Below are 16,819 nucleotides of genomic sequence, written 5' to 3' on the forward strand. Positions count from 1 at the left end.
GGTTGGACTCCATATCTCAGTGGTCTTTTCCAACCTTACTTGTTCTGTCATTCTTATTCATCAAACTTGTTACCTCACTAGCTTAGCAACTGGTCCCTCCAAAGGCAATGCTTGAGCACATCCAAAAGAGGAGAGTGAGCTGTGAGGAGGGTCACGGAGGGTAAAGCAGCACTCCCAGCTCTACAACTGCTGGCAGCCCTTCTAAACAGAGCTGTTTGTAAGGAAAGAACAAAGCTGGGTTATTCAGCAAAGCAGGGACGGGTCAAAGGGAAAGGACACGACTTTTCCCTCTGCACATCATGGGGACAAGAGCCAGGCTGGAGCCTTCCAGCCCCTTCTGCTGTGGGGTCAGGGCAAGCAGAAAACTTCAGCTGGCAGCTTTGATGGTCCACAACTTGCAGAGCAGACAATGCCGCATTGTGGCACTGGGATGCAGCTTAGAGGGTACAGTGGTGATGGGCTCATGGTTGGTCTCTGACATTTGAGGTCTTGTTCAACCATAACGATTCTATTTAGGGACATGGTTAAGTGGGCATGGTGACGATAGGTTGATGGCTGGACTTGATCAGTGTAGAGTTATTAAGGTTGAAAAAGGCCTAGAAGATTCTATGCAAACACCTGCATGGTCTCCTAATTCTCCCCTGTGCAGGCGGAGGAAAAAGAAAGAAGAAGCAAATGCTCTAGGGGAAGGATGAAAACAAACCTTTCCAGGAGGACCCTGGCATTTACAGTCCCCTGCTGCACTCAGGAGAGCCCTGGGCCCTGTGCCCAGCCGTGACAGCAACAAGCTGCGCAGCTGCAGCCCAGCAAGGAGGCACTCAGTGTGACAGCACCATGCAGGGCTTCCAGAGGGGCTCCCGGCTGCTGGCTGCACTGCTACGGGCACACACGGTCCCCCAGGCTGGGGTCACCTCTAAGCCACCTGAGCACCCTGTCTCTCCTGCTGTGAGTAGCTGATGGAGGGCTGTGAGGAACAGCAAGGGGATGGAGGGGTGTGAGAGGGAGGAAGCTGGGGTCAAAGCTTGATGTTTTTCTTGGGAATATTAAAGCAAGGTTTGTGTGTTTGGAGGGGGACAGGAAGGAACCTTCAGGGTCACAGCCCAAGGAGATCTCCCTGTTGGGCAGCCTGAAAGCACCAGAAAGGAGGTGGCAGCTCCAAGCCCCGTAACCCCTCCCCCCCCCAGCCACCACTTCCAGGGGGCACTCACCCCCAAAGCAGCTGTCCTCAAAGGTGGGGGGGGTCTGCTGGCACTGCATGGCTGGGTCTTGGTACCATTCCTTCCTTTGGCCAGGTGAAAGGAGGTTGGAAGAAGTCACTTATACCAGAAATCCAGGATGGTTCTCATCCCCAGCCTCAGCTTGGGAAGTTTACCCCAGCTGCATTTCCAACAAGGTCTGCTGCTCTCAGGAGAGAGTGCTGTTTCCCAAGCCCGGCCTCTTCTTTTAGGTGAATAAGGAAAGAAATAAAAGGGACAGCACAAGGGGGTAAACATGTGCCAGGAATGGTGGAGACCTCTGCAGGCTGCTCTTCCCTTCTCAAAGTCATATGAAAGTCAGGCACAGCTGCTTTGGCAACACAGGGAGCCCAGGCCTAGGTCCCACTGCTGACTGACAGCCACCAGTTGCTCCGACCCCACAGCCAATGTAGGACTGAGAAAGAGAGCAGTAGGAACCAACTCAGAGCGGCCAGCTCAGATTGCTGCTAGAGAAAGCTGCAGGGCTTCACTAAACTTCCTCCCACAACCCCAAGGGGCGTTCATTCAAGCACAGAAAGAGCAAGGAGTGCAACAGCTTGCATTAGACATGACACCAGCGTGCAGTCATCCTGGAAACGCCACACATGCGGTCTCCTCATTAACCCCACTCTTCCCTTTCCGGCCAGCAGGAGCAAGCCATCGCAATGACTGTGATGTTCACGTGCCTGCTGGGGCCCGCAGCCTGGGTCCTGGCCAACTTGGAGCACTACAAGAGCAAAGCAGACTGAGAAGCAGCCACAACCGCTGAGAGGGGAGCTGAACGGGCCTTCACTCAGGGAAGAACCCTCTGAACGTGTTCATTAAACCTCACGTTGGCATGAAACACCTGGCTCTGCTGGATTTTCTTGGACCATGCGCTCCTTCGAGGGAGAATGAGTTCTCTTATCCCAGTGCCACATAATCTGAGAGCTGAGCTAACGGGGGCAGAGCAAGACACGACAGCCAATGGACTGGGGAAGGAAGGGGCAGGCATTCGGAAATAGGGCAGACTGAACCAAGAGGAAATCTGGAACAAAACTGATTAGTGGGAGAAGGGTGGAACAGAACCAGATGTAGGGTTTGACCATTTTGGTTTTGTTAAGTTTTGCAAAGCTTAATTCTTCCTTGCCCAAGTCATCTCTGCACCCACACAGCAGCGTAGCATCTGCCACGTTCTTTCTTTTTCCATTTGCTGCCATTCAAGCCAGAGAGTCAGGATTGCAAACTTGAGAAAGCATCCCAAGGATATACACAATCCTGTACTGGTGATGCTGCATTACTAGAGAATCAAAATGCCATATGTTAAAAAAGAATCCAGTTATTCTAATGTGGCCTTGTCCAATTTAAAACTGCTGTTATGAATCTTGCTGTTACATCACTGTTCAATTATTGTGCCACGTGTTATCAAGTATCACGTATCCAAACAGTTACTTGGATGCAGATCCCGTTCAAACTTGGTTCACATTCCTGATGTGCACCATTATCTTCAACCTTACAAACACATCTGCGACAGCAGAGTAAAACTATTACATTATGGGAAGCTTTTAATGTTGGAAGAGCCCAGAAAGACCAAACCCCCAATGCCACAGCGTCTTCTCAGGCTTTCCTCAGAGCTCTGCAGTGATAGATACTTGAGAAAAAGCATCACGCAGCTCCCCAGAAAAGAAAAAGCATACTAAGTTCTGCACACTTATCCTGCTGGTGATTAGCAGACCAATTGAATCCAACTTAACCAAAAAGGTTGTGTTGTTTGTCTTAAATACAGAACTCCAAAGGAAGCGCTATCCATAAGCAAGGACCCAAGCGCAGAAGAAGGCACTACAGAACTACAGAAAAGGGAAGGCAGAGAAGTTTATTCCAGCAATACTGCTGCAATTCACTTTAGCACAAAGTGTTCGTAAAAGACAACCACCCCCAGAAGTATATAAAACCAAATCCACTGAATGGTAATCCTGGAAAAAACCCTTTGATGGAGTAAACACTCCCTCTACTGCAAATGAAGAGGAGGGACTGTGGAGAAAGAGGGCAGTAGAAATGATTTCGGTAAAGCTGCCTTCAGGCTGCTGCAGGGCAGGGAGGGAGAGGGTACCAGGGAAGGTCATGCCCTCCTAAGGCCAACACCACTAAGTAATACCACATACAATGGTCAGGCACCTCTCTAGCACATTTTATAGAAGAGCTTCTGCAACTCCCTTAGCGGGCAAATAGCTTCCACTCCTGTCACATGCAACGAGTATCACATCCTCCCACAGTTGTTGGACAGCAGGACTGATCAATCAGCCACCACGGAGCCTCTGACCTCTTTGTTCGAGAGCAGGATGGGAGCTCCCATGGTCAGTGCCACTAATGTTAGCGCATAGGGAAATCTTGACTCCAAGCACCAAAGGGTTACACAGCAAAAGGCCACTTACTCCTCTGGACGCGTCGTAAAGCTGCTCTCCCCTCTGCCCACCCACCCCCCTTCAATATAATTCAGTACAGAGTCAGTGGTCTGAGTGCTGCTAGCATCAGTAGCAGTAGAAATTGCTCTCCCAGGATAGTGCAAGGTCCTCTATGTCAGGATGTCATGGGCTTGGTGCTCCACCAACATCTCCATGCTTCTCACATCTGTGCACCAAAACTCCAGGCGATCTTTCATCCCTTTGATCTGGAAGACAAACCCACAAGTAACTGGACTGCTCCCACCACTGCAAACCCCAGTGTACACCGCAAAGGGCAAGTGCTTGAGATCTCCAGCTCCTCAGAACATGTGCTACGAAGATGAACCTTCAAGAAGCAATAAAGACACATTCTCAGTGACCTTCAGCAGCTCTTACTTCAGCTTCCAGGTCAACTTGGGCACAAGAAAGGACATCAATACTGCCACGGTATTCCAGCTGGTCATTACCTGTTGTAAATCCAACACACGTGGCTGCACCCACGTCATGTGCACCCTCTTATCCACTTCATCAATACTGCCCTTTACCAAGCCTACCGAGAGAGCCTTCATCACCAGCAGTTCCACCTTAAAAAATAAAAGGGAAAAGAATATCAAGAAAACAGAGGATCACCCGTTCCCCCCAGAGATGTACAAAACCTGAAAATGGGTCCAGTCTGTGAATATATTTGTAAAGCAAAAAAGTAAAGATCAAGACCTGCAGCACTCCTCACGTTCATCTTCTTTTACAGAAAATACTTCAGTGGGAGAGGAGCTACAAGACCCATGCAGCTTTATTTTAGCAAGATACTCAACAAGAACTTTCACCACGTCCTTGTTAAACAAACTAGTTACAGCACAGCGACCACAGGATGTGAGTTTCAGCAGGTTTTTCCACCAAGTTCAAAGGCAGCTGATTATAAGCAGAGCTCCTCGTGAGTTGACCAATACTAATTAATACTCTAACACTAGCAGGATTGCAAATCTGCAGACGACACCAGTGGTAGAAGAGGTAGAGATGCTGGAAATAAGAGCTGCCATAAAGACAGGCCTCTATAGATCATACTACACATAACTTCTCTTAGCTCAGTGACAAGTGTGAAGTCCTGCACCTGAGTCACCAAAATGAGAAGGCAGAGAACCTGACATATGAAGAAGCTGGGATTTGTTCAGTGTAGATCAAAGAAGGCCTGGGGAAACTTAATCATAGGCTTTCAGCATTTAAAAGGCAGAAACAGAGAAGGTGGAGGTGCTATTCTCACAAGGACGCAGAGTGAAAACAGAAGAGACAAGAGGTAAAAGCTGCTTCAGAGAGAATCCTAGCTGGATAAACAATAAATTCTTCACAGTGAGAAAAATTAAATACCAGTGACACAGTATAATCTCCCCTTGCTGGAAACGATCAACACAGCTTGACAGAGTCCTGAGTAATATAAACTAAAGGCCTGCTTGCAGAAACAGGTTTGAACAGATGCCTAAGAATCTTCTGGATCCACTTATTAACAGACCAGAGCAATTGCTCCTAACAGAGATCTCTAAATACACAAGAACAAGGAGAACACTCACACATGATCCACTCCCTCATGTGAGCTCCTGGTTGGAAGGTTTTAGAACTCCAAAACTTGAGCACGAAAACACTGGTCTCAACCTGAACTCACCTCGTTCACAGTGACTTTGGCACTCTTAGCAATCTCGTCAAATGTGAGTTGCCTGTGATTGGCTGGGCGGGTGAAAGTCATCTGAATTAAAGAAAACAAAAAAAAAAATAAGGCCCCACAGCTGTTTGCTGGTAAAACAACTACAGGTGGTAAAAGCAGTTCCCAGAACATGAGAAATGGAAAACACACACAGGGAATGTGTGTGCATCAAGATATAAACCATGCGTTACCGTTTAGATCACGCACCTCTGAAAACAGATCCAGAGCCATGGAGGTTTAAACAAATACTCTTAAATACAAAGACTTCAAGCAACAGAGAAAAACTTGAGTTACCTCTAAGGGAAAGGATGTTCAGTTGGTTAAGACTTTAACCTCCTAGAGATCTTTCTTACACCAGAGCATATCTGAAGAGTTATTTCAGATACTGCCCTTAGGTACAAAGCTCGCTCCTTACTTCCCCCACCTCCATATCCTGATTGAAAGAGAAATCTTTGACTCCTTGAAACCACAAACAAGTAGCAGCACAATGTTTTTCCCCAGCAATACTTGCTTCTTGGCACCACCTAGAGGCAAAACTTGCTGTCAACCAGCTAGTTACATCCCGGAGTTTCTCTAAATCATATGGATGAACCTGCTCAGCAGAAAATGCAGCACTTGACTTTGATGCTAACCCAATCAAAGAGCAGTTAGAGCAGTGCCTTTCCATTTCCCACATGACAGTTCTCAAGTCAGCAGCTCACCTCCATAAGACATAACAGCTGAATCTTCTGCAGCAGAAGTGCTTCGTTTGCAGCCAGATCTGGCTGTGAGAGGGTAAAGAAAATGCAAAAAGTTAATTACTTATTCTTCCCTGCTGAGGGAGCATACTATACACAGGAGTAAGCCACATATAGACCCATTGGTAGTGTCTCCCATGAGGAAGAGGCTGTTACAAGCCACTCAATGCTTGGCAATGGTGCCATAAAACAAGTCCTGAGGAGTGCACGGTTACACACAGCACACCACAAGGTAGGCAACCTCCTAATAAAACCCACAGCCTTAAATAAGGCAGATAAGTCCATCTGCAATCTGCTTTCATGCCCATAATAGCACAGAAGTCAGGTGTCTGAAGTCTGGGAGAGAACAAGGGAGCAGAGAGGCAGGTGCTGCCCACGCGTCCTCTCACTATGATCACAGTTAACAAAGCTTCTTGAACTTTGCAGTCCCTATACTCTCTGAGAAAACCAATACTGCAAGATGACAGGAGCATTGCAAGCGTGATTAAAGATTTCCTGACTCTTTGAGTATGGCTTAAGTTGAAGATCACAGAATCTCCTAAATGACCTCTGTACATATCAAGCCTTAAGAAATGTATCAACTCATTCACTCACCTGCTGACCCCATGCTGACTTCAAAGCCTGAAATGTCTCTACATTACCACTGTTGAAGGCATAAAGAGTATCAATCAGCCACTGCCGATCAGTGCTTCTCAGGGACTCCAGAACAGGGTGCATGAGCTGTAGGACATGTGCAGAACATTGGTCAAAGGATAAAATTAACTCCTGGTACTCAGCAGCTGAAAGAAAGTAGCATCCCTTACCAGCTCTCCAAAGTTATAAACACCTTCTCCCAAAAGCCCCGCCAGCCCCAGAGTAAAGGCTCTCTCCTGCTGCTCTGATACTGTAGAAAGAAAACAAACAAACATACAAACCACACCAAAATGACAAAAAACATTTGCCTGAAGCAGCAGCCTAAGTCCCATTAGTCACTCCCTTTCTTCTCAGCCTGTATTAGATCATCCCCAGCCCTCCTCCTTATCCTTTTCCATGCCTGAAATTCAGAAAACTGCAATAAGCACAGGAGTGTAACAAATCAAACACAAAAAAAAACCTAACAAAAAAAACCAAACACACAGACAGGCTGTTTTTTGAACCTATATTGAAGATTTTGCCAACTAGAACAAACTATCCTTCTCCTGGTGGTGGCACTATCCATTGCCCACATCATCTCAATGCACTTAGGAGCAGAATCCTATTCATTCTTCACGTGTTCCCAACCATCCCCCTCTTCCCCACCTTCTTTCTAGGGAGGTCCTAAACCAACACTCAAAATAAAGCTGAGAAAACCAGAGCATTTATTTTGACTGAAGTGATAAAACAGCATAAAGTAGAGGCTCTCTAGGAGTTACCTGGCAGATCTTTAACATCAATGCAACCCAGAAACCGTAGAGCATCCTTGTAGTAGGAGGCATGGTTCCCAATCGTCTGGTAGTACTTGCTGGAGAGATCATAGAAGCGGCTGTGAACTGAAGTCACCCCAGGGAGATTGTTCAGCATCTCTTCAACCTCCTCGATGGTCTCCTAGAAGATTGGAAAGTTTGTTTGTTACAGAAAGGTACACTTCATAATATGTCCACCCGTTACCCTTCCAGTTTATCTCTAAGGGTTATCACATCTGCTCTGCAAGTAACATCCATTCAGTAGTAGAGCAGCTGAGACCACAGCCAAAGCCACTACCACAGTATTAAAAACAAAGTAATGACATTCTCCCATTACGTTAATTAACATTAAGTTAAAACACACACACAAACTGCCCCATTAAGCTACACTTAATACCACAATCCAGAATGTTTAACTTGCTCCAAAAGACTCAAGCTGAACTGCACAAAACCCTCTTGGCTTTAAGGTAAGGTTTTCAGAACCTTCCTGAAACTGCACAGGTTTGGCCAGAAGCACTGCACCCACATTTGTATGCCTTATGAGACATAAAGCAGAACTGCAAGGCCTGGCAGGAAGTCCCAGGAGCTGAGTATTTACCATCATCTCGTTCACAACCAAAGCACAGACACATCCATTAATGAACAGCATCACAGCTCCAAATTATCTGACCTACCACCTCACCTTGGTCACCTGCAGGTCTCCAATGTTCAGCTTCAGTGCCCCAATGGCCGTCTTACACAAAATGACAGCTTCGTCACTGCTTTTTACCTGCAGATACAGCAATTCACACTTGAGTGTTTCCATTCCAATCAGGCAGGCTCTTGAAACCTGAACCCAGTTATATTCATTTGCTAACAAGCTGCAGCACTGAAATTCAGGTGTTTACTCTAAGGAGTAGGTATTCTCCAGCACAGGTCTCAATGTATAGACAGAAGTCTCTGCAGCTGTTTCTCACATAAAATACACATTGCCATTCATGGAGGTGAACAACTAGGAAGGGTGATCTCAAAAATACCTTTTCCCGAGTCTTCTCCAGAAACGTAAGGGCTACAGTGGGATCTGCAACAAAGATAAAAGAAAACCCTCAGAAATTCCACTAAATTAGCCTAAGAGTAAATCCTTTACCTGAATTCAAGTATTTTTCCTCTAGCGTACTGTCCAAACTTCAAAAGGTGCTACTGTCTGTAGCTACTATCTGCACATGAGCTGGTTACTCAGCTGAGCAATAGCACTGCTGCTCTTACACAGCACTAATTACTCGAGCTCTTAGTGTGGTGCTTTCCCTTTTCCATACGTGAGGAAGACAATAGCTCTGCACTGAAGATTAAGCTGTTACTACTACATAGTTTCATGGGCATCACTCCTTAAAAGCTCTGTAAGAAAAGGGTAAGGTCACTCACCTGTCATCTGCCTGACTACATGAAGAATGATCTCTACCAGGGACAGAGGATTCACCCTAGAATGAAAAACTCAACTGTCAGAGCAGTACTTGTCAGCAGTAGATTATCTAAAAACGTCCAAGCAAATAAACTCACCTGTGTTCAAACTCACTGATGAAGTTCTCATAAAGCTGTGGGTACAAATACATCAACAGTCAGGGAAAACGGATGTTTTGTTTTAACCACGACTTAATTCACTTCTCATTGTATTCTCATTCTTCCAAATAAGTGACACACAGAGGACATGAGCAAGCCCCTGTCTTCATGAAGGAAAAACTTGCCAGAGCATGGACAAACTACTGTCTACAATGCTCTGTAACTATCACACACGTTGTACCCAGCCTATCTTGAGCAACCATAAACCACCCCGTTACCAAAGAGAAAGAAAAACACACTGCCCAGAACCTGGAGTGAATGAAATTACAGTAACATTAATCTGGGGCTGCTTACATAGGCCTATTTAATCTTCACAGGCTTCCAAAAAGGCTACTCAAATCCCACAAACTTGCATCTGCCTCATAGACTCCCCCCAGCTTAAGTTTCTCTGGTTCAGTAATTCTCCTGAGACAAGACACAGAGCACTTAGTTTTGTTAGCGGGAAAATACCATCACTCATCTTTGTCACAGAAAGGAGAGCAAAGGCACGGGGATAACTAAGCACCTCACCTTGATGAGTCCATCTCCCTGGGCAAAGCAAGGGTCCTGCACAAAGTCCAAAACTTGCAGTGTCAGCTGGTGCCAGAGCCTTTAAAACAAAACCACGAAGGTTGGAAAAGATCTCTAACATCAAGTCCAAATGCAACCCATCCCCATCACACCCAGTGCCACATCCCCATGGTTCTTGAGCACCCCCAGGGAGGGTAACCCCACCACCTCCCTAGGCAGCTGTACCAGTGCATGACTGCTCTGTTCGCCTGGACCTCATCTTGCACAATCTGAGGCTGTCATCTCTTGTGCCCTGCTAGCTAGGAGAAGAGACCGATCCCCACCTCACCACAGCCTCCTATCAGGCAGTTACAAAAAACGAGGTCTCCCCTGGGCCTCCCCTTCTCCAGACTGAACCATCCCAGCTCCATCACACCTGTGCTCCAGCTCCCTCACAGCTTCTCTGACATACTCCACAGCCTCAGTGCCTTTCTTAGAACAAGGAGCCCAACACCAAGCACAGAACTCAACGTGCGCTCTCACCAGAACTGAGTGCACAAGGACGATCACCTCCTGCACCTGCTGGCTGCACCGCTGCCGATACAAACTAGAGCACCGTCGCCTTTCTCACCTGCACACCCCGCAGCCGCCACCAGCAAACCCTCGGCCACTTTTCCCCACGTGCAGCTAGCTCCCAGTCACCCCCCACCCGCACAGCAACATCCGGACGGGACGCAGTGGTGACCCGTCCCCGGCACGCGGAACCGATGTTCCCCTGCCGAATGAGCGGGAGGAACACGGAACCCCCCCCCAACCCCGCGCGTTCCCGCGGCGCTCCCCACAGCCCCAGCACAGCGGGCAGGACCCCCGCCAGCCACCCCCCCCACCATTCGCCGCTCACTTCTTGTTGTAGAGCTCCTCCAGGCGGTGCCACACGGCGGCCTGCCCCGGCCCCGCGCTCTGGCTCTGCTGCAGGAAGCCCGGCACGTCCTTCATGGCGGCGGCGACCGCAGCAGCCAGCGACGCCGAGCCCCGGCCCGACCCCCCACCGGAAATGCACACTCACTTCCGGCGCGGCGCGGGGCACGCCGGGCGCCGTAAGGCCCCGCGGTGCGCGGTACACGCCTCCCGCCCCCCGCCCCCGCCCCCGCCCCCGTCACCATGGCAACGCCCCGAGCTGCACGACCCCCTCCTGCTCAGACGCACGCTGCTTTTAAATCGCGATACGAGCGCGCCCGCAGTGACCCAAAAGCGAAGCCCGCAGCTCGGCCGCGGAGCTGGAGCGGAGAGGGCATTGCGGAGAGCATGGAGCGGGGGGCTCGGCGCGGAGCGGCGCTGGCGGCGGGTGAGGGGAGAAGCGGACGGGGTGGGCCCTGATGGAGTGCTGGGGGGAGACCTGAGACGAGAGGATGGGGCTTGGGGCAGGCCATAGGGAGCCTTCTCCCTGCGTTTTGCTGACTCCGTTTCTCTCTTTGCCTCGCCGTTCACTGGCTCTGTGTTTTCTTGCAGCATGCCTGTGGGAGCGTGGTGGCCTGGCTCGGTTCAGCCCTCAGCGCAGGACAGGCTGTGGGGTGTGCAGGTAGGGCTGGCGGGTTTCGTGCAGCCCCGGTGTGGAGAGCATCGCCTGTCTGAGTACAGGCACTGTGTGGTGATAGGACGAGGGGAAGTGGCCGCACACTGAAGCATAGGAAGCACAAACGTGCGTGGGAACTTCTTCACAGTGCACTGGAGCTGCACAGAGAGGTGATGGAGTCTCCTCTGGAGACATTCAAGAGCCACCTGGCCACCTACCTGTGCAACCTGGGCTAGGGAGCTTCTTTGGCAGGAGTATTGAACTAGACGATCTCTAGAGATCTCTTCCAAGCCCTACAATTATGTGCTCACTCTTTGAGCCTGAGCTGGGGAATTGCAGCTGGGAGCTCAGAAACAGAAGGCAGAGAAATGTTGATGTTTGCCAGGTTGTGAATTTAGCTCTCTGGGCATCTGACCTGAGAGCCACATCCTTGTGGTGTCAGCGTCAGCCACACTGAGCACAGTGTAATTGCTGTTTGCAGATTGCCAGGATCCAGCAGCTCTTGGCTCTTCACATTCCCACGCCTTTCCTGGACTGCTTTTAATGTCCTGCTGCAGCAAGCACTCATTGTCTGGGGAGAAAGTGTTCCTTAAGATGATAATGGGTGTTTTCAGCCCCATCTGTACTCACTGCTGACCTTTGCTTTCCAGCTGTACGCAGAGCTCTCCCAAGGCAGAGCCCTCAGGGGAAAGAGAACTGGTGAAATGCCTTTTTAACGCTGTTCCAGAGCGACCACAGCACCCTGTTAGAAGCTTCCTGAAACCCAAGGCGTAGAAAACCGTGTTGTAAATAATTTGTGAGACCCAAGTCCCTGCATGCTGTTCCCAAAGTCCTGAGTCAACCCCCTGAACAATAAAACAGACAGCCCTCTCCTAGGGAAACGTGGTGTGTTACAACATCGATTTGGTGTTTTTAAGATCTTAAGTCAGTCCAATGCGAAGCATCTTTTCCTGGAGTAGACTAAAGCTAAAGCTTTTTCCTTGTTGATTCTGTACTAATGCAGTCCTGCAGCATTCCACTGAGCAGCTCTTCCAGCTGAAGTGTCTCTCACCACACAACCTGCTGTGCTCTCCCTCTGTTCCAAGCAGGATCCAAGGGACCAGGCCCTTCTCTCTGTCTGCTGTCGCCAGTGCTGTTTTGGGACTGGGCAGGTGGGGAGGTGATGGTGGGAAGCAGAAGCTCAGCCTGCAGGATGTGGCGGAGCTCATCCAGAAGAAGGAGTGTCGTCGAGTAGTGGTGATGGCTGGTGCTGGGATCAGCACCCCCAGCGGCATCCCAGACTTCAGGTAATGCCTCCATTGTTATATTTATCCTCGCTTAGTGTTGGGGCTCTCGGGTTCTTCAGCTTAGGCCAAGGACCTGGCTCTCTGCTCCTTTGTGTCTTGGCCTGGTGGGTGGCTTTCCCCCTGCATTCTGACTGCCCGCCTTCCTATCCTCTCTTTGCAGGTCCCCGGGGAGCGGCCTCTACAGTAACCTTGAGCAGTACAACATCCCTTATCCAGAAGCCATCTTTGAACTGGCCTATTTCTTCATCAACCCCAAGCCCTTTTTCACATTGGCCAAGGAGCTCTACCCTGGCAATTACAGACCCAACTATGCCCATTACTTCCTGAGACTTCTGCATGACAAAGGGCTCCTTCTGCGTCTCTACACCCAGAATATCGACGGGCTGGAGCGAGGTGAGTTTTCTCCAGCTCTCAGCAGTAAAGCACCAGAAAAACGTGAGGATGTGAAGCAGAACAGGAGGACTGGGGAAATGCCTGCTGGAGTTTCTGGTTCAGTCACCTCTCGCTGAGCTGGTCCTCTCCCACCTGCTGTGTTCCAGTTGCTGGGATCCCTCCAGATAGACTAGTGGAAGCCCATGGCACCTTTGCTACTGCCACCTGCACAGTCTGTCAGAGGAAATTCCCAGGAGAGGACTTCAGGGTGAGTGATTGCAGCTGGGCATTGACACAGAGTAATGTTACTGTGAGGGTCCCATGTGGCTGTGACCCTGTTTGCGTAGACATCTGCTGTCCCATAACAAATGGCATTGGGTACTTTTACTTCAGGTGGATGTTATGGCAGACAGGGTCCCTCACTGTCATGTCTGCACCGGAATCGTCAAGCCTGACATCGTGTTCTTTGGCGAGGAGCTCCCGCAGCGCTTCTTCCTGCACCTGACAGATTTCCCCATGGCAGACCTGCTTTTTGTCATCGGAACGTCCCTGGAGGTCTGGGACTAGGGGATGTCCCTGCTCACAAGGAGAAAAGGGCCTGAGGGACTCTGGAGGAGAGAGAGGGGGCTACAGAGGCAAGGAATTGGGTTATTGAGGTGAAATTGGAGGTAGGAGGGTGAATGCACTCAGAAACTGTAAGAAAACTTGGTGTGCTCCTGGTGAAGGTGGGCACCTAGAGAGGAAAAGCAGTTTTTGCAGCAACCTCAGCAAAGGCCATGGGATAACTGGCAACACCTGTAACCAGTTCTGAGCTGGGGAAGCGTAGCCCACGGTGGGAGAACTTGTTAAGCACGAGCCCAGCAGTTTGAAATGCCTGAAGTTTAGCACACAGTGAATTGATCCCTGCAGTGGGGTGACCACCTTTCTGCCCCTCGGGTTGCCTTCCTTTAGGTGGAGCCCTTTGCCAGCCTGGCAGGAGCCGTTCGCAACTCTGTTCCCCGGGTCCTCATCAACAGAGATCTCGTAGGGCCGTTCACCTGGCAGCAACGCTACAATGACGTAGTTCAGCTGGGGGACGTGGTCGCTGGGGTCAAGAAGGTGGTGGAACTGTTGGACTGGAATGAAGAGATGCAAACACTAATTCAGAAAGAAGAAGAAAAGGTGCGAAGGAGCCCTGTGCTCCATCTCCCTCTCTTGGCCTCCATTCCTGGTGCATGAGTTCTCCTGGGGGGGGGAAATGCAGGCGTTGCTGGGATTAGAGACTTGTACCAAAGGCATTGCCACACTCCCAGTCAGTATTCAGGGAAAAGAACCAGGGAAAAGTGCAGCAGGGTTAATAAAAAAAGCAAACAGCAGTGGTATTTCACAATGAGGGCAGGCACAGTGACACAGAACAGGCTGCTGTACCACTAAACATTCCAGTGGGGCAGAAGGGGAAGACAGAGCTGACAGAAGACAGGAAAAGTGTAGCAAATGTCAAGCTCAGGGTTGAGTGCTTTAAGGCATTTTCAAACTGAAAAGCTTTCTGTGGCTTTCATCTGCTTATTTATTTATTCCCATGTGGAACACACCATATAGATTTAAGGACAGTAGCCTGGAGCTGGAGCCATGGACCAAGAAAGAAAAAAGTCATCTGTTTCAGATTAATCGAGTCCAGTGTTGTAAGGTGGCAGAGGAATTGGGTTTTATAGTGCTTTGCCCTGCCTGTGAGCCTAAGATGCTGTTAATGGCACCTGCTGCATTAACATGAGGGAGGTTTGAAACACCCAAGCAAACACTGTGGTCTTTATTTTCAGCTGGATGCGAAAGACAAATAGGACAGCTGGTTCCCTGCTGCTGGAAAGCAGTGTTCACCCTGAAGAGATGTTGCATGCCCAGCGTGGGCAGAAGAAGATGTGATTGCAGGGAACTGTGTAAGAGTCCATCTAGCTCTGCAGCAGCAAATCAACACAGGACTGGCACTTGGGGAAGAAGAGGCTGCTCATGGCTCAACCCAGCCAGCCTGGAAGCAGTGAGACCTTCTCACCCATGAAGGAAGAGAAGCTGAAAGGAGCAAAGCCCCACTGCCACACTGAACAGTTTTCACAGGTGAAGGCTTTATTACCTGAGACTTCAAAACCGTTGATTCAGTAGCCACTGAAGGTTGCTCCTCCTTACCTTTCTTCATTTCAGCACCCATTAGGAGACACTTTCCTCTTCCGTGGCTCTGGCTCTGTCAGAGCGCTGTTTGACTATGTCCAGCCCTGAGTTTCACCAGCACATCAGATGTGATGTGTTAACATGCAGCTCTGCTGCAGATAGTTGTTTTTTTTTTTCTTTTTAATTGTGAGCCATCAGCTGCTGCAGACTGGTAGCATTTATTCTTTGAAGGACAAAACCTCTGCTGATCAGGAGACCAGTGCTGTTGATGTGCCTGGCCTGTTCCTGTTAAGAAAGGGCAGCTCAACTGCTGGAGGAGTTTTCATTAATAATAAAGAGTTATAGTTCTTTCCCTGAGGCCAGTGGAGAGTTTTTCTTTAAGTTTCACACAAGTGTTTGAGTACGTACTATGCACTCCCCCTCCATAACCTGACAGGAGTGCCTTTCTGTCCTACTAATGTAACACTGAACACTTAGCCTCCCTGCTCTACAGAGCAGCTTTTAAGTCAAAGCTACAGCCTTCCAAAAGCTGTCTTAATGGCTGTCTGTATAATTACAAGTGTTCAGCCCTAATACACAGCTGCTGTACATCTGACAGCTCTAGGGTCGTTACTGAAGTCTGGCACAGCTACAGGAACAGAGACTTCCGTGCTTGGTGTCCCAGCAGCTTCCTAGAAGAAAGGTTTGAACAAAAGTGCATTCAGACAAACAGGCTTGTTTATCCAAAAGCACAATTCAAATCCATCTGTGTGGTCCTCAACCACGACCTCAGCGGATGCATCTGAACGTGCAGCATCAGGGAAAGCACAGAGGCTGGTGCTACTTTAGAGTGATGTGATTTCTGCATAATTTTAATCACTACTGCTAAAAATATCTTCATTGACGAAAAACAAACTGCAGTTATAAAGCATGCCTTCAGCTTCTCCCCTCAAACAGACAGCCTATCAAAGCTCCTACCAGCAACCCAGGCAGGACTGACTGCAAACCCCCGATTCAGCCCTTGGCCACATAACTGCAGCCTCGCAGCACCAGACACCCTGGGTGTCCCAGAGCCCAGCAGGGCTGCCCTGCCTTCCCCCAGGGACCTGCTGCTGCCTCAGGCTGAGTCCTCTGCAGGCCAAGCCATCCTCCAGCCTGGCTTGAGTCCCTCTGCCAATTCCTGTTGCACAGAGGGAAAACAGCTGGCGTGCGTGGCTTTTAGAGCATTTGCAAAGATGGGCATTCCATTTGGCCATCCATAGGAACAGCTGTATCAGCTCAGTGTTGATCAGTCTATGGGGTCTGATGGGATTTACCTCAGCATGAAAGGAGTCGGTGGTGTTAAAAGCTGAACCTCTCTCAACAATTCACCAAAGGTTTCAGGAGCCTGGGGAGGTCACTGTGGCTGAAAGCTGGACAGTGTTACCCTGAGCTGCAGTAAGAGCATGAGAGAAGACCCAGGAAGCTACAGACCTAACTGTCCAACCTCAGTCCCTGGAAATGTTATGGAGATAATCACGCTGGGTGCTACTGAAAGGTAATTAAAGAACAAAGCTGCTATCAGGCACAGTCAACATAAAGGCCCAGCCTTGGTAATGTGATCTCCTTCTGTAAGGTCACTCATTTGGTGGATGAAGGAAATGTAGTACCTCTGGAAGTAGAGTTTCCAGAATTCATCCTTCAGAGCATTCTTCTGAAGCAGAACCACGTGCCAAGCAAACGATGATCACTCCTTACTTGCTCAGAGCTGTCACGTTCAACGAATCACACACTCATTTGTCAGAAGGTTTTCTTTATTCTAGCATCACATTTGCATTCCTAATTGTGCTACTAAGTTTTGGAACTCCTGCTACAAGACAAACTAGAAGATTTTCTTTAA

General features: G+C 49.2%; 2 protein-coding genes and 1 long non-coding RNA gene across 4 annotated transcripts; 2 read left to right on the plus strand and 1 right to left on the minus strand.

Annotated features, from left to right (window-relative positions):
* The first annotated feature begins 539 nt into the window (after positions 1 to 539).
* LOC136060676 (uncharacterized) lies at positions 540 to 2,079 on the plus strand. The gene is made up of 2 exons (XR_010623385.1): positions 540 to 945; positions 1,886 to 2,079. It is a non-coding gene; the product is annotated as an uncharacterized LOC136060676 (long non-coding RNA).
* Positions 2,080 to 3,062: 983 nt separating this feature from the next.
* Positions 3,063 to 10,630, minus strand: PSMD13 (proteasome 26S subunit, non-ATPase 13). Its single transcript, XM_065755395.1, has 13 exons — positions 10,493 to 10,630; positions 9,613 to 9,691; positions 9,043 to 9,077; positions 8,908 to 8,963; positions 8,523 to 8,566; positions 8,189 to 8,275; positions 7,477 to 7,648; positions 6,889 to 6,968; positions 6,680 to 6,805; positions 6,050 to 6,112; positions 5,310 to 5,390; positions 4,123 to 4,239; positions 3,063 to 3,882 (listed from the first exon to the last, which is right to left on the minus strand). Exons 1-13 carry the CDS (start codon positions 10,585 to 10,587, stop codon positions 3,787 to 3,789), a joined length of 1,131 nt encoding a protein of 376 aa, XP_065611467.1. The 5' UTR covers positions 10,588 to 10,630; the 3' UTR covers positions 3,063 to 3,786.
* Positions 10,631 to 10,886: 256 nt separating this feature from the next.
* SIRT3 (sirtuin 3) lies at positions 10,887 to 14,941 on the plus strand. Of its 2 annotated transcripts, XM_065755396.1 has the most exons (8): positions 10,887 to 10,936; positions 11,101 to 11,170; positions 12,253 to 12,450; positions 12,611 to 12,843; positions 12,990 to 13,090; positions 13,216 to 13,377; positions 13,774 to 13,983; positions 14,619 to 14,941. In XM_065755396.1, the coding sequence occupies exons 1-8, from the start codon at positions 10,897 to 10,899 to the stop codon at positions 14,637 to 14,639; spliced, it is 1,035 nt and encodes a 344-aa protein (XP_065611468.1). In that variant the 5' UTR covers positions 10,887 to 10,896; the 3' UTR covers positions 14,640 to 14,941. The 2 variants fall into 2 exon arrangements, with proteins under 2 accessions (XP_065611468.1, XP_065611469.1); XM_065755397.1 differs by lacking the exon at positions 13,216 to 13,377.
* Positions 14,942 to 16,819: the final 1,878 nt, after the last annotated feature.

The sequence above is a fragment of the Cyrtonyx montezumae genome, unplaced genomic scaffold, assembly GCF_038088225.1.
Source record: "Cyrtonyx montezumae isolate F1298 unplaced genomic scaffold, pur_monq_1.0 scaffold_10, whole genome shotgun sequence".
NCBI lineage: Eukaryota > Metazoa > Chordata > Aves > Galliformes > Odontophoridae > Cyrtonyx > Cyrtonyx montezumae.